This window comes from Anguilla anguilla, chromosome 7, assembly GCF_013347855.1.
Source record: "Anguilla anguilla isolate fAngAng1 chromosome 7, fAngAng1.pri, whole genome shotgun sequence".
Taxonomy (NCBI): Eukaryota; Metazoa; Chordata; class Actinopteri; order Anguilliformes; family Anguillidae; genus Anguilla; species Anguilla anguilla.
Window position 1 is genome coordinate 53,453,024 of NC_049207.1, and position 25,571 is coordinate 53,478,594.

Sequence of the window (25,571 nt, forward strand, 5' to 3'; positions counted from 1 at the left end):
TTTTTTTATGATAAGTGAAGCATCTCTTGCTTATCTGTGCTCTACAACTGCCCCTGAACCGTCTCTAACAACCTTAGTTTTTCTGCTACCCCAGCTTGGGTGGATTTTTTTCCACATAGGCAGAAGTGCTATAAAAAAGTGCATACTGCTTCCCTCATAAATATGCTTTGCACTAATGCAAATAATTTATGCATAAGAACGAAATCATAAACATGGCCAGAAATTTTCTTAATTTGTGTCAGCGATGTTGGACTTTGGCAATATAGAGCAATTATGTAGTCTTTTAATAAAACACAATCACAAAATATGACTGAAAAGGAATTTAATTCACAATACATCACATCTGAAACATTTCATTTCAAGATTTTCTGAAACCCGACAACAGTTAATGTGTGTTTTTGTACGATGTTGCGGAAAAAGTTGTTAATTTGGATACTTCAGGCCTTTATTTTTCTAAAATGTCTAAGCAGCAGCGATGAACGCCTCATCAACTTGTCGACCTTGTGGCTGAAAAACAAGAGAAGAAGAAAAATCGATCAGTCTATAAAACTACCATACACCACACATGCAACCGCAGTTCTCTTCATCCTCATCAAAAAGATGCTAATAGCAAAGACGCTAATAGCGCTAGCATCCGGCGCTCCCAGCGCTAACAGCCGGTCTGTCATGGCGCTTTCTTTTCGCGGACGCACCTTGACGAAGATGCGGGAGGGCAGGCAGCGGCGCAGCAGCTGGCTGCTAACCCCGGGGAAGCGCAGCAGGCTGATGTTGAGCGACGGCAGGCTCTGGTATCCCGCCATCAGCGGGTAGAAGTTGTACAGCATCTCCTGCTCGCCGCCCGGCAGGATCCGCAAGCGCACCTGCGGGAGCGGACACGACAACACACATGGCAACAGACCGGTGAGCCGCGGGATCACACGCTAACACGCTAACAGACCGGTTAGCCGCAGTAGCACATGCTAACAGACACGCTAACAGACCGGTGAGCCGCGGGAGCACATGCTAACAGACCGGTTAGCTGCAGTAGCACATGCTAACAGACACGCTAACAGACCGGTGAGCCGTGGGAGCACACGCTAACAGACCGGTTAGCCGCAGTAGCACATGCTAACAGACCGGTGAGCCGCGGGAGCTCACGCTAACAGACCGGTTAGCCGCAGTAGCACATGCTAACAGACAGGCTAACAGACCGGTGAGCCGCGGGAGCACATGCTAACAGACATGCTAACAGACCGGTGAGCCGCACACGCCTGAGGAACATTAACATGGCGCACAGGGAGATGTGGCTATAAGTGCTAATCGTTATCATAGTTCATAACCACTCTGCTCATTCATAACCTTAAGCTAGTGGCATCAGAAGCGCACTCTGACACCCTGACATTACATCTATCTATGAAAAATATGAAAGACTAATGACAGTTCTGTAAGACATATTACAACACATTTCTTCAGCATGCAGCAGACACTTGTGGGAGATAAGATCCCTTGAGTTCCAGGTTCTTTCTGAGGAGTCGTGAACTTTGTGAAATTAAGAGGAAGCCATTCCAAAGATTTTAAAAGAATTTATTATGGATCCACAATAAACAAGCTGAATCTTAGACATGGATCCCCCCTCTCTGCCAAAGTGCTGTAAAACCTGTCCCCCCTGAATTTCACTGTTTTATACATTCAAGGATAAGGGCGTGTTCTATTTCCGTTCTGGCCGAAAGTGCATACGCAGATGGCTAGTTACTTTTGACCTAATTTAAGAGTCAGCTATAGTGCGTCAGAAGACCATTGTTTAAGAGACAGCAACTGATAATCGTGCCGTGTTTACATAACAATCTGTCACATGCACAACAATCTTGGGGTGCGCTGACACTCCACATTCCACAACGCTTGCTTTGCATAACAAATAATCTCTTATAAAAACAGATGATTGGATCAATAACTAAACATAACTAAATAGAATTAGGTGTTTAAATCAATACACATTCCTTAGCACATATTATATTTGTACTTTCGATACCCGCAAGAGGTGTTGTGAAGTGTCTTCAGGCGTCAGTAAGTTAGCACACAATTTGTATTTTAATTTGCCTCTTGACTAGCTGTTTTTGTCAGGTCTTATCTAACTGGCAAAAGAACATTACCCACCAGTGACGTATGCCCTTGAGTGAGGAGAGATTCTCAGGCCAGGCCTGACACTTGATCAGAATAAAATGCCTGGCCTAAAAAATGCTATATAAAAGAATGTATTAGATCGAGTGGTCAAGTCACTCTTATCCAGAATGACTAGACCAGAATGACCTGTGTTAACATATCAATAACTTAACGTTGTAAAATACGGTGTTCTGCATTAAACAGAAACGTCAAGGCATCATATGTGGCTAATAAATGACAATGCTTTATGTGGCAGTTAATGTGTACGTGTAAAAGGTTCTGAGAACGAGGGAGAGTGAAGTAAGAAAGAGAGCAAGAGAGAGAGAGAGATACAAAGAGAGAGGGGGAGAGAGAGAGTGAGAGAGACCTACCTGTTTGAGTCCAGAGAACATGAAGGCATCACTGGGCTCCACAGACATCTCAACATCCTGGACCAGGCTAGTGCGGTTCTGAATGTGGTACTTCACAGGCAGGGACTCCCGCACTCGACCGAATGACGGCAGTTCTGCAGAAACACAGCATAGACACAATGACCACTCAGCTCAACAGGAGCACAGCATAGACACAATGACCACTCAGCTCAACAGGAGGACAGCTCAGCCACCGAATGACAGCAGCATGCACTTACCAGCGTGTACGTATAAGGGAATGGTCTCGACAAGAACGTGCGGGAGGTTCACCACCGTGTGAACGACAGGAACATCCTCGTTAGCAGACTTCCTGAAACACAAAACAACACAAATATCCCAGACATTAAACAAATGTGCATTACCCAAATCCACAGCATGTAGGTGTGCAGTGGTCGTTTACTGTATTTCCACAGATTCCACAGCTCATTCAAGACCTGCGAACGGCTCCAAAATACAACCCGTGCAGGGCCTAAAAAAACGTCCCACACCCAATCCGCACACACCGCGCGCGCGCGCACTGACCTCTTCCAGGAGATGACGTACTGTCCCGACGCCACGCTGCTCGTCCCGTTCAGGATGGGGGGGCAGCGGAGACAGAAGCACTCGCTGGCGCACTCGCCCGTCTCCAGGACCACTGCGGGGGGGACACGAAACGCGGGACACGGGACACTGAGGACCAGGGCCGTGCTCAAAATACCAATGCACCATATACATGGTATATTTACAAGATGCATGGTATATATACATGGTATCATGACTGCTGGGATACATTATATTGTGACCCCCGTTTTGGGATATGCATTGTAACGTGACCAAGCGAAATGCCGGCAGCTCTGTCTGTGTGCTGGGACGCAGGTGTACCCCAGAAGTTGGGGGGGCGAGGAACGTACCCTCCTCCACCTGGGACTGGGGCTGGTCGACGGCGGCCATGGTGGAGGCCAGCTGCAGCTGGCTGGTGACCAGGTGGACGGGCCAGGGCGACGCGCTCAGGATGTCCGTCATCAGCAGGAAGGGGATGTCCACGTACACGCGGTCCAGGTGCTCGAACTGCGCGACACGCAAAAACACGGAGGAGTTAGGGCAAACGCGTTCGTCACGCTCGCCTTTCACTCTGCGGCGACGCCCCTTACATCCAAACAGCTCATCTTAAAAAAACGCATTCTTAGTGCGGTCAGTTTGGGATCACGCACAACCCCACGTCTGACCAAACTACATCTCCAACCTGACATTTAAGGGAAATTTCATGAGGATGGCTTAAACAGTTTAAGCCATAACTGTTAAAGCAGACCATTTCTGAGACAAGAATGGATGACTTCCATACTGTGGCCCTTCAAATTAGCATGTCTCATTTTTTTTTCACCGTATGCTAACAAGTTTTGTAGGGAAACATATTGTCTCTTCAAACTCACTTTTGTAGACACAAACTTCTCAGCAACTTCAAAAGGGATGACCGTTTCAATGGTAACCGTTTCATCCTGCGGGGAGGGGAAAAAAAAAAAAGAAAGCAAACATTTCAAAATTTCATAAAAGTGCAGAGCGATGAACACATGATGAACCAAACGGGTAGTTCCGTGCTTACTTTGTGACACTTGCAGAGGATTTCTTTGTTCTCCACGGTGGTGGTCACAGCGTAGGAAACGTGGAAGAGGAAGATTCGGGATCCGGTGGAGACACAGCGGATGTACAGCGGCTTTTCCACCTGCGACGCGCAGAAACGTTGTTTAGTGACAGTGATGCATTGTGGGTAATGACTGACGCCCCCCCCCGGTGGTGACGCTGTGGGTAAGGGGCATCTGCGGCTTTACCTTCTGCCCCGGCTGCAGGTCTCCCACGGAGATGTCGGGCAAGAGCGCGGGGTGGGAGTCGCCCGTCATTTCGGAGCTGCTCAGCGTGACGTGGGTCGTCTGCGTCAGGTTAGCATCCTGACCTGTAAGATAGGGGGGACCCGGTGAACATTTCTCTGACAAAAACAGCCATCGAGGTCTTCAGGTGAAACCGCTGGCTACATTTGGTTGAGAAAGTGAAAGAATTCAAGCTGACTAGGACTTGTACAACTGTGTCCCCTCTGCCCGCGCACTTTCTTCTCAATGTGGAGCCAGTAACAATCGCCCACAATTTACAAGAACGCAGGAGCTGATTGGTGGAGAGAGGTTCCCTGATATTGTTATCCTGTGTGGCACTGATTGTTCATCAGCTATTAAAAGCTTTGGAAACCCTTGTTGGTTCAGAGTGAAACTGAAGTGCACAAGCATACTGTTCCTGAGGTAATAATCAGGGTTAACAATGTAGCTAATGCTCTACACTGTATCAGAGGAGATACTGTCCTTATATAAATCGCTGTTTTAAGCCCTGCTCACCTGGTTTCAGCCCAGCCGTGAGCTTGACGTCTTTGACCACGGCGTCCTCCTGGGACTGGATGGTGACCATCATGCAGTAAATCTCATTGCTCAGAGCCGGGGGCTCGTGGTGGAGCTGCACAGACATCCTCGGGACGCGAGAGATTACCCTGGAGGACAAACAACGGATCACACGCCGTTTCGGATCGAACGCGTTAAAACTGCAGGTTCTCACTGTCGACTCTCTGGCTGTAGGCCTTCCGTCTCACCCTGAGGACGGACAGGGGGCGGGAGGACAAAGGGGGCGGGAGGACGGACTCACATGGTGCTGGCCTGGATGGACACCGAGTCCCAGTCCACCTGCTGCTCGGGGAGACGGCCCCGCCTCCTGAAGGAGCGCGTGGCCTGCAAGGCCTCGTGGGAAGAGGCCGCGTCGCCCCCTCCCCCGCGCCAGTTGAGGAAGACGCAGCGTCCGCTTTCGTTGCCGAGCATGAGGTCCACCCCGGTGATCTGGCAGACACAGACAGACAGACACGGACATACTTAAACGTCACAACACAGCTTGATGTCTATGCACACACTGTGGCTACAGGAAAACTTGTTTCTTAGCAACAGCCCACTGTGAGCTGACCTACATAAATCAAGCAGTGACTCTATTCATCCCAGGGTCACTTTGTCATATTTAAGCCGAAACGACAGTCTTACCTCAACCTTCTTGCCCACGTCCTCTGTCTGGGCCACAAATCTGAAGGTGTATTTCCGAGTCTTGCCCGGGACCAGACACATGTTCTCCTGTGCTGAAGGCTCCAAACCGGGCCCCTCCACCACACAGTACTGGTTATACTCCTGCAGACAGACAGATAGACAGACAGTCAGTCAGACAATCCAGTACAGAGCTGGGTTTGACTTGGTGGCTAATCCCTGTGGTTCACTGTTTGACTGAACTATAAACAAAGCTGGAGATTCACATTGGGATTATTATTTTTTAAATAATTAAGAATTTAAACTTTCTAATGTTTTACTACAGTACTAGGACGTTTAGGGGTCTCCTGTTGCTTGCTCTCTCAGAGGGGTAGCTTGTAAAACAGGGGCGTGGTTAAAAGCAGAGTGGGCCGGACGCAGAGCTGCCCCGCCCCCTTGCCCAGACCCAGCTGTCCTGAAAAGCCCTACCTGGTTGCTGAGGCTGACGCACAGCTTGGAGAAGCGGACGGGGTGGGGGCAGTCCGCTCGCAGGTACACGTGCAGCTCCACAGGGTTATCCAGGTGGAAACTGGGGCTCAGGAACTTGGCTTTGCACTGAACTGATGGGGAAAGTAGAACACCAATCAACGTACCAAAACAGTACTGGATGCAGCTCGTTTCAGGGCAGCTGTGCCTGTTTCAGGGGTGTTAGTGTCTGTTTCAGGGCAACTGTGCCCGTTTCAGGGCAGCTGTGCCCGTTTCAGGCTACTGGTGCCCGTTACACGGCTGCTGGTACCCGTTTCAGGGCTGCTGGTGCCCGTTTTAGGGGTACTGGTGCCCGTTACACGGCTGCCTCCCTGCCTCCCTTACCCTCCCTGCCGCTGGTACTCACTGAAGGGCACGTAGTGCTGCACCTCGATGGTGAAGACGTTGCTGCCGGCCAGCGCCACGCGGTCGCCCCACAGGCTGTGTGCCGCCTTCACCGCCGCGGCGTCGCAGTCCGGCTCCGCCTCCGGAACCTCGTTCTGCAAACGCAACCATGCTAACGTGCTAACGTGCTCCGGATAAAATCCCGCCCCATGACATCTGCCCCACTCTCATAAGCGTTTGAAGCTCATTTCTGGCCTGGTTAGGAGAACTTACCATCAGCACTTTTATCAGGTTTTTCTCGATTCTGGATTTATGGTCATCTCGCAGAGTGGAAGCTGAATTTAAAAATGAGGGAGAGAAGTTTAAAACAAAAGGGCTTACGCACACCGACTCTATCCCAGGGTACAATGCGTGAAAGAGCACTTCAATCTGCCTTCCCAGAAATCGCGGAACATTTCCATCACACGTGATGATGTCATTTCATTACTATCAGCAGCATGGGTCTACGAGCCAGATTCGCTGTCTGTAAAGCTTTTACTGACAGTACTACCCAAAAACAAGAACATACGCTGCTAAAAAAAAATAACTGATCAAATCAGGCGGGACTACCTCTGCCGATCAGCTCCATGGCGTAGGTGATGTAGTCCTTCACCTGGGCCATCAGGTAGGAGCACTTGAGTGCGGTGGTTAGGATGGAGGTGAGCAGCGTCCACCATCGCTCTGTACGGTAGTCGCACATCACGTAGTCCAGCAGTCTGCAGAACACACGGTATTGGTTATATGTAGTACAGCAGGAATACACACTGGACAGGTCACCAACCCATCACAGGGCCCACACACCATTCACTCACACACTCATACCTACAGGCAATTTAGACTGTCCAGTTGGCCTTCTACATGTATTTCTAACATGGGACCATCTTTCTTTGAGGCGACAGTGCTATCCACTCAGAAAGACTTACTTTAAAGCTTTGGTGTAGTCCTTTGCGTGGTAGTACTCCTCCCCCATCTGAACCACTGCAGAGAGAAGGGAGAGTGTGTGTGTTACTCACACACCCGAGCGTGATGCAGCGATCGATGGGCTACAGACACAGCGATCGCCGCGGCGCTACAGACACAGACTACAGACACACTCCGTCTGGCGCACACTCACTCAGGTGGCTCTTCATGCGGGGGCACTTGTACTTCTTGAACTGGGCCACGGCGTTACTGAGCAGGGCGATGATCAGCTCCTGAAATCACAAGAGCGCACCATGAGGAAACTGAGCACCATCAGGAAACTGAGCACCATGAGGAAACTGCGCTACAAAGCTCAGGTCATAAGAAAACTCTTTATGCCAAATTAACAGCATACAACAGACATATTAGCGCTCACGGGAGCCAAAATTGCGTTACCAGTCCTGACAAGAAAAAAAATGTTGAATATTCGGCCGTGGCACCTGGTTGTGTCTCTCGGTCGTAAACATTCCGTGGACCACGGATTTGACCGAGCCATCCTCCGCAGCCTATGTTTAAGCCAACCGAACAGATGTACCGAAAAATATTTAAAGGCGTAGCACCGTGTTATCAAAATGACTCTTTGGCCCTTTAACCGAGTTTCTCCAGACAGGGGTTTAGACGTTTCTGTGAGAGGTTAAGAGCGTGCGGCGCAGATGCATTTGGGTCGGCATGGAAACACTGACCGAGTGCGGGACCTCCCTCTCCTTCGCCTGCAGGGCCAGGATCCCATTCTTCTCCTTCTCTGGGTCCGGTGGGTCTATGCCTCCATATAAAAAAAAAAATATTTTTTAAACTTATTTTCATACCTTACACAATGCTGAGTGGCATGTTGCCACAGTTTAAAACACTTCAAATCTATAACCTAGCATTTTCTTTGGTCATTACCTTATAATTTTATAAACAGGATTATTTTGGTTTTTACAGAATGCAGTGTTATTGTGTTGAGAGCACAAGACGGCTTATTTAGAGGCAGAGCTCATTCTTCCACAGCACTTTATTACCTGGTGTAAAGGTAATAATTCAAATGGAGTTTTATGACCGGCCTACTTTAACTTCAAAACCAAATTTTGCAATATACTGACACCTACTGGCCATATTAAAAAGGGAGTTCAGATAGTTGTGCAAACTAACAAATTAAACATTAAACAAATTCAGTATGTTTACAGAACCAGTTTTTTCCTTAATACACAACAATAACACTACAATAAATGGTTACCATCAAAGGCCAAACGTTGGGAAATTTTAAGGATATTTACTGCAGAGGCTAAGCGTCACTCCCACAGATCACATGGTGTGCTGTCCCTGTCCAAACGCACAGCTAAACCTTCCTGTGAAGAGGCAGATACTCACTCTGGTGTCCCTGTCTCCAGGCTCTCTGGCCGTAGAAATCCAGAGCTCCAGTGGGAGTGTCCAGGGGGTCGGGGTTTGGGTATCCCACGCTCGCCTGCGAAGATGACAGCCAATGACAGCCATAGAGTTCATCACCGGACAAATGTCAAGGGACTGAGAAGAGCCTATTCACTTGTGAAGAGATCTCTTCTGATGCCCGTACAGGCTATTAAAATGATCACCAAAGAGCAATTCAAATGTATGTACGAAGACAATTTAACAGCTAAAACTGTGCATATACAAATCCCTTCCAAAGTAGGCGGAATGCAGCGCTCTGTTGATCACGCAGGGTGAACGAACACTGTTCATGTGCAAATTCATGCAGGTTTACTCAGACTGAAACTGCTCTTTTTTGTCCTTTAGCGTCAGGTGTGTGTGCAGGTTGCCGTGGTGACTCTTACCTCGTGCCCACACAGGTGGGCAGCCTGCTGCTTCCTCTCCTGGGCGTAGTAAGCACCCTGCTGGTAGTAGAAGCCAGGGTTCTGGGTCTGTATGGCCGTTAAGCCCAGCTTGATGGCCTCGTCAAACAGGTCTCCAAAGGACTGAAACCTGGAAGACATGAGCAGACCATAAGAGTCTGGCAGAGGGTCTAAAAGGACTGAAACCTGGAAGACATGAGCAGACCGTAAGGGTCTGGCACAGGGTCTACAAAGGGCTGAGGGGGCAGAACATCTTAAAACATTAGATTTGTAATGAGCTGCTTTAACCCTTTAAAGAGTAGGTTTTTGGAATGTATTTTTTTTCTTCTAAATTCTAAGTCAGTGTTCTAGAACTCTTTCAGTTACCAGTAGTGACTGTTATTATCAGCAATAGAATGTTCAGTTAGGAACATTCCAATCACATATTTGTGATCTTAAACCTTAAAGGGTTAAAAATAAAGTTTAACAGATTAATCCTTAGTTTATTAATCTGGCCAGCACGGCACAAATGTATTAGTGTACCAGGTACATTACTGCAATCCCTCCTGTTTGTTTGGGAGAGAACACAGACAGGCACGCCGCCTCCTGTGAAAGGTCCCGGGACATTCTAGCCCGATGCAGAGCGCTCTTACTGTTTGGACATCCAGGCCGTGTGCTCGAAGGCCAGCTCCGCGCTGCCGATCTTCTTCTTGCACAGGTCGATGTGCTTCCGGAACTGAGCGATGGCGTCCAGGGGCGTGTTGTGTTGGAAACACAGCCGGCAAATCTGAGAGACAGAAAGAAAATCACTTTAACTTGGTTTCCCTTGTATTACATTTTGTTGACAGATATGAAACTGTTCAGTGTGACAGACATGCAATAATAGAGGAAATCAGGAAGGAGGCAAATATTTTTTCACGGCACTGTATCCTTCTTTATTACAAACCATTAAAGGAGCAGTTCCTGTAAAAGAACGTGCATGCAGTGAATATTTCCCTTGCGCGTAAGACAGGGCGTGCACTGCACCTTGTAGTTGATGAACCCAGCCATGGTCTTGATCTCCAGCATGTTGGTCTCATGGGCCCTCAGCTCATGCACAAGGTTGTAGGCGGTCCTGTAGTATCTGCATCACACATAACATAACATATGCATCAGAGCGGTCTCTTAGAGGCCTGGTGACAATTCTGTTAAGTCACGGACAGCATTTAAAACTAATTAATTACAAAATATAGAAAGCGTGATGTATGTTTTCTGTTTGAGTTATAATTATAGAGAAATACATCCATTGATTAGACCCTCACTTTAGGGCATTCTGGGTGTCCTGTTTTAATTCACTGAAGAACGCGATCTTGAACTGGTGCCTTACAAACAGCAACTGGAAAAATAACAAAACCACAGTTAGAATTAGGAAATAAATACAATGAGCAATACGGTGTATGTGTAATGATATGAAATATCACCTGGAAAAACAAGAGATGAATAACAGACTGAAAATGCAAGCTTACTTTAGAAGTAAAACCATGGTAACTGAAGTGCTGCCCACCTGGTGTGTAGTTTTGTTGAGGAACTCTTTGTGCGATTTCACCCTCCGTATTTCAGTGTAGTAGTAAGTCTGTGCGTGTTCGTAGAACGCGTTCTCCAGCCTTAAATAAGGGACAGACATACAGGAGAGTCACTACGAGTATTCAACAGGAGCCACATTTCCACCGGCAGGCCTGCCTGACTGAGCCAAAAGCCAGGGTGAGTTTGTGCCTAAAGCCTCTTACCAAAGACTCAGGCTGACATTCAATCAACATTTATCCTTAACTCTGACTAATAATTTAAAAGCAGGATATTTTATTCACATAAGCAGCTTGGCAAGCTGAGCAACTGATAAAACTAACTCAACAACTAAGTGAGAAAGTCAAACTTAAGGACAAACACTGACTGAATTTGTATTCCTGAAAGTAATCACTTTTCAGGAATACAAATTGAAATCACTCCGATTAAGAGCGCCTGCCACGTGATTTTAATGTAACTGTGATGTATTTGTACAAGCTGTTGCCCCCTCTTCTTTGTTCACTCCCCCCCCCCCCCAATACAAACCCTCCTTGTTGGGGGCAGAAATTCCCACCTGATGATGTAGCCGACGAGGTGGTCAGTGTGGGGGAGGACGAAGAGGGATTTCCCCGAGAGGTCACAGGCATTACACAGGGCAGCAGCCCGCTCAGAGGCAACGATGTCCTCTCCTGGGGACAGACACACGGGGAGGGAGCAGTCAGGACACAGGAACAAGAGAAACACGAACAGACACAGCTGGCTAGAGAGACAATACCTCACCAACTGGAAGTGAGGGCTTTGATATTAGCTTGTGGCAAAATTACTATACCCTCTATTCACTGTAAATAGCCTACAGTCCAACACAGCACATTTGAGGTTTAGCGTTAACTAAGCATCACTGTACACATAATAGTCCTGGTACAAAATCGGTTGTGACTGTCAACTCAGCATCTGTTCAGCTGACCTGCGTACTTCGGAGACTTTACAACCGCTGAAAATAAGCACACAAAAACACGCCTAGGCAAACAAAAACATATGCAAATTACCTGGAGGAAGAGGTGTCTTTTTCTGAATTAACACTACTGCAACTTTTGTGTTTCTTCCTTGTAAACTCGTCCTGGTAGTAAAAGAAATAACATGACTGTAATACAATAATTAAATGGAATCTGTAAATGCCATTTATGATTTAAAAAAGATATTAATAAATTCCTAAAAAACAAAGAACATAAAAACCATTCTGGCCTTGTTGCTGCAAGCCACTGTTTCCTATCCAAGAGAGCATAAAATACTCACATTATTTAAAAAAGGGAAATAGTTAAGTTATTGAGAGTGGGTCCTTATTCAAAATATTATTTGTATTTACAATGTGTGAGATAAAGTGTGCATCACACTGTCATAACAGTTAGGGAAGGTACCTGACGATTTCCACCTTGGTGGCGCACTCCGACTGCTTCTCCTTCCACTGCGGCTCGTCCCAGTCCAACTCGTAGAACAGAACCACCAGAGCCGGCACCAGGTTCAGGTGTTTGTTCATCCATCCCGTCTTAAGGATCCCTTTGGGGATATACCACTCGTAGGACGTTCTCTGGAAGAGCAACACCAGAACAGTCCATGACACATTGAGGCGAGGGTATTTTAAGGATGTAGGCAGCGTTCTCTCTTCTTCTTCATACCTTAGTCCTGCATTTTGGGTATTCGTGGTCTCCAGGGAGCACCTTGAACGAAATGGGCACCCTGTCCGCCCTCCTGTTGGCGCAGAAAGCGTCCCAGATCGCCCTGTGGATAGCGTTGTACACCACGTCTAGCCCGGTCAGAGCCACAAAGGCCATCGGCCGGCAGCACAGCTCCGGGGGCAGGTCCCACTGCGTTGGGCCCATTTTCCTTCAGTACTGCAGGTGAAAATGATCGTTAAATCGGTATCATGTCATACGTCACAAAGATTTTTTTTAAACTACCGGATATACAATGGATAGTGAGTGACAGCATTGGTACTTAATTGGTGGTGAAAATAAATATGCACGAGATGGGCTTGCTTGCCATTTTAAGGAAGGCAGTTGCAATCGGGCGCAGCGAGTTAAAGTGTAATTACATCGTTCAAATTTGAGGATTGTTTGCTATAAAACTACCACATTAAGCGAAAGGTATTCTCTGAACGGGCCAGCTAGCAACATCTGTCTTGGGTATCTCAACATCGTTTTGTACGTACGTCGTTCACCCCGAAACTGCAGATAGCTGGTCACACAAACTAGTCTCGATGTCCTAATATGAGATTATGCAGAAATTAACTGAGTGACAAGGCCTTTTATGACCTACTGTTTAGCTGGTCTGCGCTATCTTAAACACTTAATGCATAACTAGCTAAACGGTGACAACACCTAGCTAACTATACATTAAGTGTTTTTTGTTTCTTTGCGTTTATTTCAGACAAAGTAACCCACCTATTTAATGAAAATAAACACAAAACACAAAAATGCACAGCTAACTAGACACTGACAACACCTAAGTAGCAAGCTATCAAACTACGAATCCATAGTTAGCTAGCGTTAGCTAGCCAATTCGTTAGCTAACAACAAATGCCAATTGCAATACTAAAACGAACTGCATCACAAGTGTTCGTGTTAAAAGCATAAACGCTAAAAAAAAAACATAGTACTCACTTGTATTTGTTTACACTTCACATCGATGGGGTTGCGACAGTAGAATTCAGCTAACGTTATTTGGATCGGAACAGACGCACAAAAAGAAAAGCGATATGAGCCAACCCCTTGAAGGAGTACAGTAAGATTGGCAGTATGGAGAACGAATCCGGCTGGTGCAGGGACATCATCGGACAGGGAAGTAGTTTCAAATGTTTGCAAATCAATTAAATGTAGAGAAACTGTGTACATAACATCATGCCAGATGCCAGCATTTTATTACCTCTTCAATATAAGGGGAACTCATATTTATGAGAACGGTAACGTCGACTTCAATCATTTAAACTGTTGATATGTAATTTTATTGTAATGTTTTTAACCATACGCATGGAGTCATATGACCAGGCAGCCCAGCCCCGCCCAGCTCGGGTCAGGGTGTACAGGTCAAAGTTTACGAAACGTGTGAAGTGATGTAGTCACGGCTCTTGCAACTTTTTCAACAGCAATGTTCCTTTAACTGACTTTATCTCAGACATTTTAACATATCGTTTGTTGGCTTGCATGCTAAGACTAAGGAAATCATGACTGCCAACGAAGATCAAGAGGTAATTTGGCAAGCTTAACTGTTTGTTTAAACTACAGCTAGCTATAAGCTAAAGCTCGCTAGTGCTAACAGGTTTCATGTATTAACCCCAGTAGCTGAGTTAGTGGAAAGATTGCTAGAACTAGCTAGCTAATGTTAGCTAGTTTACCAATTCAGACATTAGCACCTTTGAAAATTGGCATTGCTAGCCAGCCTTAATTAGCTCAAATTACTTAATGCAATATCCCTGTGACAATATCACTGCTTTACTCTAAGTTAACTCTAAAGTCTAATTCATCATTATCATCATCATCATCATCATCATTAACGTTACGTGTCCAAGCTATCGATAGATACACTCTGATCCCGCAGATTCAGTGTTTTTTATATGTTTTTAATTGGTTATCTAACATACAGTTAGTCTGTCAAGTAACGTTAACGTTTGCTGAATGTCAGAGTCGCCGTGATACCTGGTTAATATTTGCGTAACTTTTATGTGTTGGTAATATTGATTTCTATAATCGATCACGCCGAGCTGCATCCGCAACTGTTTTGTTCTGTACTGTCCAGTCAATGTGACTGACCTTACTTCACAACGCTTTCTGTGTCGTCGCATAGATGGAGTTGGAAGCACTAAGATCAATTTATGAAGGAGATGACTGTTTCAAGGAGCTAAGTCCGGTGTCTTTTCAGTATAGGGTGAGTTATAAAAACTAGAAATTAAATGATAAATTTACTGTTACATTATAATGATGACCTAGACCGAAGCAACCTTTCAGTCTGTTGTTCCCGTGAGTAGGATTCTCTGTGCTTTGTTTGCTATTCCAGATAGGAGATCATGAAGACCCTAAAGCATTTTTATTAGAAGTTTCATGGCCAGACACATATCCTGAAACTGAACCGCAAATATCTCTAGATGCCTTCTTCAACAATAGAATGTAAGCATGATGCATGACATTATATTACACAGTAGTTTCAAGGGTTAATATGATTGAAATGTAATACGATTTCTAGCTGGCTTACCTGTTGCCCTGTGCAGACACTCTCGTCACACACTTTGTACTTTCAGATGTCCAGAGGTAAAGCAAGCCATGATGGCCAAACTGGAGGAGCAGGCTGAGGCCAACCTTGGAACTGCCATGATGTACACGCTCTTTGAGTGGGCAAAAGAGAACCAGGAGTCCTTAATGGAGGACCACCAGCCAGTGCCCTCTGCAGTGGTCAGTATTTTAAAACCGCTTTCCAGTCGATTCGTGTTTGTTAGTTGCTCACTGTGCTGTTTAGATTTTTGATGCATGAAATATGTTAAAATATTGAAATTGTGTCTATTAGTATATATTTTAAATAAATACTCATGTTAGGATATGTCTGTTGTTTTTGTACTGTCTAACGACGGGTACTCAGATGCAGCCATCCAACAGTGAAATTACAAACTTTACCTCTACAAGCAAGAAAAAGGAAAAGAAAGAACAGTTGACCAAATCTCAGAAGAGGAAGATGACTGGAAGAACAGGCCAGAACATAATATTTATATATTTCAAATTTGATAAATATGCACTCAGTTAGTTTTTAAAGAGACTTGCATGGTTTAAGTGATGTGTATTTTTATTTGATAAGAAATTGATTATTGTTTTTTTATGTGATCCTATTGAAGGTTTGTTCTGTGAAATAAATTTTGATTCTCACTTTAATCTGACCAACAGATAACAGGGGTGAACTTCCCAGAGGTTGGAATTGGGTTGATGTTGTCAAGGTAAAGCAGTTAAAGGGGGGTTTATATTAATCTGTTCATTGAATGCAATCTGAATGCAGTTAAATACAGCACGACTGTCTTTCTCCCCTGAAATGGATAAAAGTCCACGTAGATGGGTTCTAGTACATGGGGATGACATTTAAGCCAATGGATTGTGTAATGTGAAGTCATTCATAATTATTTTCCGCACGTAATAATGTATGAACTGTTTGTTTGTCTCTGTCTGTGATGTGTGTCTGTTCAACCTCCATTGATCGTCAACGTTTGTGACTTTGCTCCACGTAGCATGTAAGTTCTCTTTTGCGTTTTTATGTGCATCTCCTTAATTGTATTATTGTTCTCTGCAAATAAACTTGGATATATTGATTCAGCTGATGAGGAATGCAACTACCATTTGATGATTATTTTGTTGCTTTTATTGAAAAAGGATGTAACAGTAGAATTAAGTATGAAATTATTAAAAGTACTGCACTTAAAAATACATATATGCATATATCATGTGATAGCAATGTGAGTATTAGTAAGTCAAAGTTTCAGTAGTGAAGAATGTGTTAACTGGAGTAAGTAGCAGTAGTCCTAGTATTTGATGTTCTAATTTAAACACTTGTGTTATTGCGTAGCTGACTACTTGTAGTTTTTTCTCCCCATTTTAAAAATGGTGCCTCTGATGCATATCTTTGTCTTGCCTTTCCTTAGCTTAGCAAAACTGGTGGCAAAGACGATGACTAGAGGACTGCAGAACCAGTGTGGAGTTCAGTGTGCAATGATATTTTTTCACCTCAGTCTGTTCTCTCCATGCTGCTCCATCGATGACTTTGAGTTGACCCGAGTCGTGACTGCAGATACATCCAGATAATTGTTTTTTTTATTTTCATTATTATTATTGTTGTTGTTATTATTATTATTGTTGTATCAGAACATGGTTTCTGATGGGCACTGAAGCTACTTCCCTTCATGAGCTCGCCGTATATTTATTTCTACATGTGTTTGGGTTGAATTGTTGTGATGGCAGTGGGTTGTGTGGCACCGTGATTTCAAGTGTGTATTTCAGCATGTAACGATACAAGCCTCTGTAGAAAGAGTCAATATTTGTGCAGTTTACACTCTGAGAAAAAGAAATGTGGTCAATGAAACAACATGGTTTGTGACTGATCAAATTCATTGTGTTACCTAAAAAACATTCTTGACGATATCAATATTGTTTAGTGAATGAAAACTCTTTTAATTTTGAGACCTGGCTGTTTTCCCCCAAGAAACTTTGACACATTTTTTAAAATAAAAGATTATCTGTATTGTCCTTTTTTATTCTGTTCAACACTGTGCCTTAAAAATGGTTTTATTTTGTTGGTTTTTAATCATGAAGAGTTTTAACTGTGGCGGTAGCAGATTGGTGAACTCTGTAGGGGGAAAAAAATTAATTCCATTCTTGTTAGTTCAGAGTGTACAAATTTGGTTTCCATGGTAATATATTTCAATGGGATTAGAAGCAGAAAACCTGATTGTGTTTCATGAAAAGGAGGCCCCTGTCTAAGGGCAATAGAAGGTGACCAAACCAGCATTCAGGCACAGGGTTTAGCTACGCTATGTGGACATTTTATAAAATGGTTGTCTGTGTAAATAAAACTATGTAAAAGTTTTCAGAATATCTGTACCGATAATGTACAGATATTCTGAAAATATTTACATATTTTGGACAGTAGATGGCGCAAATATTCAGCACTGCAAGTGCACCTGTTTTACTGCTGTGATTTGATTTTTTTGGGTTTTTACAATGCTGTCAGACAGTTAATTTAAATAATTTCTTTCTCAGTTTCGTCTTCACAACAAACTCGCTTTCAAAATGAATCAATGATGATGTCATATTTCCATTGTTGCCTGTAAAAGGATACACACCCACAATCATATAGTAGTAACAACCTGTAAAGTAATGCGTAGTATTACACCAATGCGCCATTGCAACATAGGCGCACTTATCGTACAGTAGGAGGGAGCGTTGGTCGAGTTTCACTCCTCAAAGAACACCACACCATCACTGGACGCGAGCCTTCGGATACCGTCAAGTGTATTCGTAACCTCGACACAAATGTCAACAGGAAAAGTAACCCGATTTTGTCGCCGTTGCACAAACATGACAATATTGTGCTGCTTTCGAGAAAACTAATTTTTACGCGCGTGGAACTGGCGTGTCTGATCTAACGAACTGATTGATGTGATTTGTGCGTTTGGACCTTGACATGATGTGGACCTCCAAAGCAAAGAACAATGTTTCCACAAAACGGAAAGTAAGATTAAACAATTTTGGCTTGTGTCACGCTGCTAAATGATAGATTAAATTCAAATAGCATATCCCTTGTTCCTTTAGCGCATTTAAAATGCAATCCATAAAAACTGCATTTTCAAAGTTGATAATATTAATTTTGATGTGGAAGTGTTGCTTGAATTAAATTAATCATAGACCACATAATATGCTATTTACGGTTTAAGGCTGATGCAGTGCCAAGTAAACCATTTAAATCCGCATTTTAACATTCAGTGTTTTATTAATAATCGCATTCATCTTCTATACACGCTGTGAGGGTAACAGTTCGTAAATATGATTCAGTAAAAATGAGTTTGTAGCCGGGGAAACGGAGAAAAGGTGGGCTAAAGTTATTAACACAGTAATAAAATACCCGCGAGTGGTGTTTCGAGATGAGAGGAAATGTTACCTTCTAACACATCTTGTGTTTCCAGGAGAACAGCGGAGTGGTAACATTTCCGCCTATTCCCAAGAGCTGCTCGAACTCACGTCAGGTGAAAATATTCAGCTGCTTTATGCAGACATTTCCACTGATACATGATTTTATTACTCGTTCACTATTTAAGGTCGCTCTCTACCTGTGCAGAAAAGTAATATATTTAAAGATGAATTCAAAATCTATTTAAATATATTTTGTAATGTACTGTATGTATGAAATGCATAAATTAGCATGTATTTAAATGCATTTAAGTATTATGTGGAAGTGTATATATGTATTCAATATATGTAAATACATGTCATATATAGGCTATGCTAAATCAGTATATTTCATATGTATGTACACTTACATATAATGCATATATTTAAAATATATTTAAATACATTAATTAATGATAGAAGAGATCCCTACCAAATGAAACTCTGCTTCTCTGGATGAGAAGGCTAGTTGTGCATCACCCTGTGGCTCTCTTGACCACATTCAACACTGACGCTGGATTTGATCTGGACTGTAGGGTGAATCACTACAAAAAGACCAGCCAAAAAGCGCAAGAAACTCAACAGGATGTACCATGTGACATTGCTTTTCTTTGCTAATTACCCTATGCATGCATTTACTCCCTCTTTTCTTAGTTTTATTGTACTTTATTGTACTACCTACAATGATACACACATTTAGTAAATGTTGTGATGTTCTTCTCTTAACTGCATACACTTATTGTCTCCCTGAACTAATTGGGAAAGCAGTGCATGCAGTTGTGCCCCTGTTAAAATTGCATTGACCTTATAGGAGCTGAGTGACAGGAAACCCACATTTCAAAGACTTCAGGAGTTGTTCTTTGCTTCTGGTCCGACTGGACTCAAACAGGAGGCTTACCATCTGCTCGATTCAGGGCTGAGAAATAAGGTGGGAGCATTGCAAAAAAAAAAAATAGTCGTGTCATGTTATCCTTTATTATAGATTTATTCAGTCGTCTATCGTTTGTCTTTTTTTTATTGTGTTTTCGTATATTTCAACAGCAGAAGGCCGAGGGCCACAGGAGCGTTCCTCCTTTAAGAGTGAACATGAGGGCCCACTCGCAGATAAAAGCACATTTCAGAGTAAGTGCTCAGCAGTACCATATGTCAGCCTGCTTTTTTTTTAGTCAGGGGACTTTTTTTTAAGCTCACAGGTTTTACAGCAGTAACGACTGCCGTCGGAGGAGAATCGGTCTACTTTTATCGTGGAGATGCAGATGACTAATGCGGGCCGTCTGAGTTTGTGTTCCTGTTTCAGCATCGCCTGCAGCAGCTTCGTATCAGTCACACCGAGCAGAATTTAAAATCCGAAGAGACGGGGGTGGATGTGCTGAGCTTACTGAAGGAACAAAGCGTTTTATTAAAGGTGAGGGAGGAAGGGTCTATTTTAGGACCAATTCAGTACCAGCTCATAATCACATATGGCACAGCTTGCATTCACTGTGCATATTTAAACTGCATAAATTTTGTTAATACATTGCAGACAAGTTTTTTGTTTTCCATTACTGAGGCAAGGAAACAAGAGATGTCAAAGCTTTTGTTGTACCTATTTTCTTTTTAATGTAATGATGCCACTATTTTCAAATCTTGCTCCTCTTATTTGAAGCTGCTTCGCAGTCTGTTGTGTTTGCAGAAATCTCGTATGCTGTTTCAGGACAAGTCTTTAGGAGGTCTGCTGGGTGCTGGAGGGGCAGAGAGCTTTCCGGGTTGTCCTCCGGGGTTCTTGCGAAGCCTGACGGTGCTGGGGGTGGGTGAGGCGGCAGGGGGGGCCGGCCCTGACGGGGACGGGGCTGGCCTCTCCCCGGTGGTCAGTCCCAGGCCGGGGGCCCCTTCAGACAGTCTGCGCAAGAGAGCCCTCCTGGGCTCTGCGAGCTGTAGCAAGAGGAAGAGTGTGTGCGAGGAAGGACGGCCTCGTTCACCTGGCTCCACCACCAGTGACATCATCAGAGGGAACGTCACCTTACCTTGCTGTGCCCGGAAGAGAAGATTCATGATCTATATCTGCGGTGGATATAAAGGTAACGTTCATGTCTGATCTCATTTGGGGTTTGGGGTTGGTGTGCAGAGGATAGAGACGGTTGCTGAAGTCAACTTGATAGCTTTCTCAATAACATCTGGTATCAGAGTGCACCCTCTTTCTCTCTGTATTGTTGGAGATTTGTGTGTTTACATGCGCGTGTGTGTGCATGTGTATGTGTGTATTTGTGCACGCGCGCGTGTGTGTGTGTATGCGTGTATGTGTGTATGTGCACGTTTGCTTATGAGGATGTGTGTAAGTTTCTGTAAACCCTTTTTGCCCCACACAGACACGGTGGCTGAGAGGACAGCGCTGGTGGAGAAGGCCTACCCCCCTCTGTATGTGTACTGTAAGCAGCGCGGGTACGACCTGCGGATGCTGGATCTGCGGCGGGGTGTGGAGGACGCCATCACCGACAGGAACGACACCGCGGCTCTGCACGTGGAGGCCCTCCGGGAGTGCCAGGAGGCCCAGGGGCACCTCTTCTTCGTGAGCGCTCTTCCCCTGGCCCACCTTTCACCGTTCATTTAACCCTTTAAGGCTGGGATCCTCAGACCTATCCAGAATGGGCCAGTCTGGGTGTGGGCTTTTGCTCCAACCAAGCAGTTACACCCCTGATTCTACTCCTCAACCACTAGAGTCTTTGCTAAGGACCTTCATCAGTAGAATCAGATGCGATCGGAGCAAAAGCCTACATCCACACTGACCCTTTCTGTATAAAATTGGGGACCCCTGCTTTAAGGTGTACAATCACAAATATGTAATTAGAATGTTAACTGAACGTTTTAATGCTGATGTAACAATCGCTGTTGGTAACTGAAAGCAGTGGAGTTCTAGAACACTGACTTAGAATTTTGGAAAAAAGTAGCATTCCAAAAAAACCGGCAGTTCAAAGGGATAACATTCTGAATCCAAAGGAGCTCCTTGTTTAACCCTGCCTTTCAAGGTCCTGTTGGTGATTACTCTTAATTATGTCTCACAGCTGTTCACAGGCCAGAAGCACGAAGTGCAGACTCTGCCACTCAGCATGTCCGCAGAGGAGTTTGAGGCCGTCCTCGACGTGCTGGAGAAAGAGAAGCAGGACTTGTCTAAGAGGAGGCAGATGAGCTTGAGTGAGCTGGGTCTGGAGTCCCAGTCCAGCTTCGCCGTCAGCGACACAAGCAGCTTCGCCTCCGAGCTGGGACAGAGCCAGACAGACTCGGCCGAGAGCTCAACGCTGCTGAGCGCCAGCGAGGTTTCCCAGAATTCCCTCACTGACGACGAGGAGGTTGGCGCCACGCCCTTGGGAATTCGGTGTTGGGCCGACGCGGATAAGGACCAGAACCTCCTGCGGATGTGCTACAGACTGGACGAGAACTGCCTTCCTCCTGTCTACTGCCTCCTTCCTGTCAGGTGAGGTGGTGAAGGGCGAACTCTGACCTCTGCCCTCCTCTGACCTATCAGATACGCAGAAACCAGACTAATTTTTCCTGGTAAAAAACAAGAGCAGGAATATTAGGCCTATTTTGAAAAGCATCTATTCATTCAAGTATTGTGTTCCCCATCGACTGGCCGAACAGGTTGGAGCTCGCTGACATACAGCACTTGACTCCGTAATGATTTTCTCTCTAAACTTGGAGACCATCCGCTTTGTTTGGTTTCCATGGTTCCAGAGTCGGGGGCCTGCGTTGTTATGAAACTGGAGTCCGCGGAGGAAGGGTTTAAATTGTAAACTTAATCCACTTTGAAAGAAATCAATGGAGCAATTGCCTGCCCCTGACCTGCCGGGGATTTATTTCCACGCTGGCACTGTGCACATAAAACCTAGATAACATCTAGATAACACCACCGTTTACTGCAAACCAAAAAAAAGGACATCGCAACCCTGTAACTTGTGATATATAATCACAGTTCAGGAGCCAACACAGTGTAGGCATGCCATTTTTTATAGCCATTGAAGAGGGCATTTAACTGGGAATTGAATAAATGAATGAATAAAATGAATATAATGCGATATATGAAATATGTAAGATGGCGGTGGAAGGGGGAAATGAATAATGTAAATGGTGCTAATGTTATTGGTGCCGAAGGGGTTTGGGTTTCCCGGTTCGTTGCGATAGCGAGTCGCGCGGAAGCCGTTCCAGCCTGGCTTGGCTTTCTGTTTCAGCACCCACTTCTCGGACATGCTCAGTACGGACGGGGCTCGGCGGCGAGAGGCCAAGAGGGCGTGGCAGTCAGTGTGCGTCCGCCTGTGGGGGGTGCTGCAGCGCAACGGCCCGGGGGTGCTGGGCGAGGAGCAGTCTGCCCGACTGCTGAGGACAGGTGTGTGTGTGTGTGTGTGTGAGTGTGTGTGTGTGTGTATGTGTGAGAGTGTGCATGTGTGTGTGCATGTGTGTGTGTGTGTGTGTGTGTGTGTACTTGTGTGTGTGTGGGTGTGGGGGGGGTGGTGGTCACCTTTGCGTTTGGACTGGGTGAGGAGAAGTCTATCTGACTGCTGAGGACAGGTGTGTGTGTGTGTGTGTGACCTGAGGGTCACCTGTGTGCTTAGAAAGTGCGTCTGAATGTGCCACACACCCCAGTGCAGCCCAACATTCGGCTGCTTATCATGTCGTTTTTGTGCATGTGCCTTCCAGTGCTGGCGTCGGAGGTAGAGCAGGGCCTCAGTGTACAAGGCCCGCCTGAGCAACACTGCCACTGGTACAAGAGGAACATCTCCGACATCACCTACAATCTGAAGAGCGACAAGGCTTCAAAATACATAGACATCTTAAAAGGTCGACCTGAGGTCAACCAGAACCTTTATTCCTGCCATCAGAGGTTCATGGAGAGCATCCACACGAAGGTCAGGGCAATGATGATAAAATACAATAAAATACATCATACTTCATATGCTGTACCCGTATGGAAACGGGATATATTTGAAAATATATGTAGTGATAAAAAATGTAGTGTATTACAACACTTAAGGCCATGAACAAAGTATTACATGTTTTCTAGACTGAAAATACATTTAATAAATATTGCACTATATTACGTTGCTGTGAAAGATACCCTTCCTTTCCAAAAATATATTCCAATATATTTACGATATATTGTGGTATATTCCATGTCCGTGAGGGTTTGCACGCAGTACTGTTCCTGTTGTCCTGTCTGTAGATTTAGCCATTTAATTCAGTCTTGTGAAGATGAAAATGTTTGGGGTTTACCTGAAGTGCCTGTTGTAAGAGTACCGCTGGTTCCTGCTTTTCATTTCTCTTCCCTCCTCCAGCTTCGGCACACAAATATTTATGAGTTGAGTGTGGGCTGGGGCCGAAATGGCCTGAACCCCGAAACGAACCGATCGCACCTGTTCTACACCGAGCGCCTCTGCTCCGACTTCAGGAGGATCGTGATCAATCACCTGAACAGGTAAGTACAGGTACCTGATGTGACTGTTTTACGTGGGTTGGCTGTTAGCTTATGGACACCCTCAATGCATTTTGTAGAAATATATAGTAAAAAGAAGTTTATCAGAACCTGATAATCAAGCTAGATAAATATGTTTAATCATGTTTACAGTGGCTCTGAGAGATCATGAAACAGACTGGTTTAGATCATGCAGAACTGCATAAATGCTTTTTTTCTGTTAAATACTGAAGCGATATGACCCACTGATTTCCCAGGCACATTAAAGTGAGCAGTATGAAATGTTCGCCGGATGTCAAGCGGAGGAAAGCTTCCAGGATCAGAACGCAGGACGAGATCCTCCAGCACGTTCACCGCGCGCAGGAGCTGTGAGTTGAATTCTGATTTTTCATCCGCTCACATTTCTCACGTATCAAAATGTCTGTCACAGTACGCCTCACAGCACACCTGAACTCCACAAAAAACCGCCACGAAAGCTAACGTGGATGGATTGGGCCAAGGAAGAACTCTGTCTCCACAGGAAGAGTCACTGTGAGGAGCCCAGACTCTGGTCAGCTTAGGGTTTTGTTTTACAGTGACCAACCCGGTCAAGTCAGTTTTCTGAGTCAGCTCTAAGTCAATATGGATACTGTTGTATGGATGCTTTTGTATTGGACACACCACTGGGGTGAACACAGCTCGGTTTTATGTTTCCTTCCTCCAGGGATAAGCGCTGTGATTACAGAGAGACGGTCCTATCGGATTTGAGGAGGGAGTTGGAGAGCTCCAATCAGAGGCCTGTTCTCCTTCTGGGGGAGGCGGGGTGGGGGAAGAGCACCACCATGGCCCGAGTTGCTCTGCTGGCCTCTGGCTGGGTAGCAGGGTCAGTGTGCTCTCCTTCCCCAAAACCTGTCAGAAGCCTAGCAACACGGAGGATGAATACTGAAAAAATAAAAACCTCTACAACTCTTCAAAAACAAAACAAAAAACTATTTCACTATTTAATTACTGTATTTATTTATGTAAAGTTGGTATAAACGTTTATGTTGAAATAGTGTAATTATTGGTCTTGGATCTCTTAAAAAAATGTTTGTTTATTAATGTAATTGTTGGTATTAGATCTCCAAAAAATAGCTTAATAATGTATTTATATAATTGCTGAGATATTATTTCTCTATGTTTAATAATGTACGTTTCTGTTTTAACTCTGTAAAAATGTACGTTTTATTATGTGTTTGTTTAAAAAACCTCAGAGATGTGAAGGTCCTGGTCCGCTTCGTCGGGCACACTGGTGACAGTCGGAACGTGAGACTGCTGCTCCAGAGCCTGAGTTTTCAGCTGGCAGAGGCGTATGCTGATCATGTCCGCCTGTCCGAGGTACAGCCAACATTTGTATGAATTGTATGTTAATATGTCGAAGTAAAAAATATAAAACAGTACATAATATGTGATAAACAACATAGTGTTGGTGCCTCAACAGTGAGTCATATTTTTAGGTTTGCAAAAAAAGGATACAAGATACATAGACCATGACAAAATGTCTTTATAAGATGAGAATCTGCACCCAAGGGATGCAAGATACATGGACCATGCCAAGAATTTAAATAAAAAAGCTGAGAATCTGCAGCTTAACCACATGTGGAATGTTTGATTACAAGTCAGTAATTTTGGAGCACAGAGCCAAATCAAGAAAAAAAAAAATT

General features: G+C 44.7%; 3 protein-coding genes across 4 annotated transcripts; 2 read left to right on the forward strand and 1 right to left on the reverse strand.

Moving 5' to 3' along the window:
* Positions 1-307: 307 nt before the first annotated feature.
* trappc11 (trafficking protein particle complex 11) lies at positions 308-13,716 on the reverse strand. The gene is made up of 30 exons (XM_035426476.1): positions 13,419-13,716; positions 12,435-12,650; positions 12,177-12,346; positions 11,808-11,878; positions 11,336-11,450; positions 10,766-10,865; positions 10,524-10,597; positions 10,249-10,345; positions 9,876-10,009; positions 9,226-9,373; positions 8,786-8,879; positions 8,119-8,198; positions 7,590-7,668; positions 7,399-7,453; positions 7,046-7,191; positions 6,710-6,771; positions 6,459-6,591; positions 6,056-6,186; positions 5,591-5,731; positions 5,208-5,395; positions 4,907-5,055; positions 4,355-4,476; positions 4,129-4,248; positions 3,959-4,024; positions 3,440-3,596; positions 3,072-3,183; positions 2,768-2,859; positions 2,511-2,644; positions 693-860; positions 308-507 (listed from the first exon to the last, which is right to left on the reverse strand). The coding sequence occupies exons 2-30, from the start codon at positions 12,636-12,638 to the stop codon at positions 463-465; spliced, it is 3,387 nt and encodes a 1,128-aa protein (XP_035282367.1). The 5' UTR covers positions 12,639-12,650; positions 13,419-13,716; the 3' UTR covers positions 308-462.
* Positions 13,717-13,800: 84 nt separating this feature from the next.
* On the forward strand, positions 13,801-17,030 carry rwdd (RWD domain containing 4). Its single transcript, XM_035426479.1, has 8 exons — positions 13,801-14,002; positions 14,599-14,679; positions 14,809-14,918; positions 15,050-15,200; positions 15,385-15,493; positions 15,684-15,733; positions 16,019-16,021; positions 16,430-17,030. The coding sequence occupies exons 1-8, from the start codon at positions 13,979-13,981 to the stop codon at positions 16,460-16,462; spliced, it is 561 nt and encodes a 186-aa protein (XP_035282370.1). The 5' UTR covers positions 13,801-13,978; the 3' UTR covers positions 16,463-17,030.
* An 807-nt stretch (positions 17,031-17,837) lies between these two features.
* Positions 17,838-25,537, forward strand: LOC118231994. Of its 2 annotated transcripts, none has more exons than XM_035426478.1 (14): positions 17,838-18,015; positions 18,467-18,526; positions 19,261-19,377; positions 19,494-19,571; positions 19,747-19,854; positions 20,143-20,506; positions 20,795-20,994; positions 21,488-21,897; positions 22,652-22,806; positions 23,118-23,326; positions 23,753-23,892; positions 24,147-24,257; positions 24,593-24,751; positions 25,122-25,537. In XM_035426478.1, the coding sequence occupies exons 1-14, from the start codon at positions 17,968-17,970 to the stop codon at positions 25,264-25,266; spliced, it is 2,304 nt and encodes a 767-aa protein (XP_035282369.1). In that variant the 5' UTR covers positions 17,838-17,967; the 3' UTR covers positions 25,267-25,537. The 2 variants fall into 2 exon arrangements, with proteins under 2 accessions (XP_035282369.1, XP_035282368.1); XM_035426477.1 differs by having other exon boundaries at positions 19,491-19,571; positions 25,122-25,536.
* The last annotated feature ends 34 nt before the right edge of the window (positions 25,538-25,571 follow it).

What these genes read in the sequence shown, in the direction of transcription:
- trappc11 (XM_035426476.1), bottom strand. Translation starts at nt 12,638, where the DNA reads ATGGGCCCAACGCAGTGGGACCTGCCCCCGGAGCTGTGCTGCCGGCCG. An exon ending in GACACCCAGAATGCCCTAAA is followed by an intron (nt 10,346 to 10,523) that starts GTGAGGGTCTAA and finishes TGTGTGATGCAG; the next exon opens with ATACTACAGGACCGCCTACA. An exon ending in CCGCATGAAGAGCCACCTGA is followed by an intron (nt 7,454 to 7,589) that starts GTGAGTGTGCGC and finishes TTCTCTCTGCAG; the next exon opens with TGGTTCAGATGGGGGAGGAG.
- rwdd (XM_035426479.1), top strand. Translation starts at nt 13,979, where the DNA reads ATGACTGCCAACGAAGATCAAGAG. An exon ending in CGGTGTCTTTTCAGTATAGG is followed by an intron (nt 14,680 to 14,808) that starts GTGAGTTATAAA and finishes TTGCTATTCCAG; the next exon opens with ATAGGAGATCATGAAGACCC. An exon ending in GCCTTCTTCAACAATAGAAT is followed by an intron (nt 14,919 to 15,049) that starts GTAAGCATGATG and finishes TTGTACTTTCAG; the next exon opens with ATGTCCAGAGGTAAAGCAAG.
- LOC118231994 (XM_035426477.1), top strand. Translation starts at nt 17,968, where the DNA reads ATGATGTGGACCTCCAAAGCAAAGAACAATGTTTCCACAAAACGGAAA. An exon ending in TACTGCCTCCTTCCTGTCAG is followed by an intron (nt 21,898 to 22,651) that starts GTGAGGTGGTGA and finishes TTTCTGTTTCAG; the next exon opens with CACCCACTTCTCGGACATGC. An exon ending in TGGAGAGCATCCACACGAAG is followed by an intron (nt 23,327 to 23,752) that starts GTCAGGGCAATG and finishes TCCCTCCTCCAG; the next exon opens with CTTCGGCACACAAATATTTA.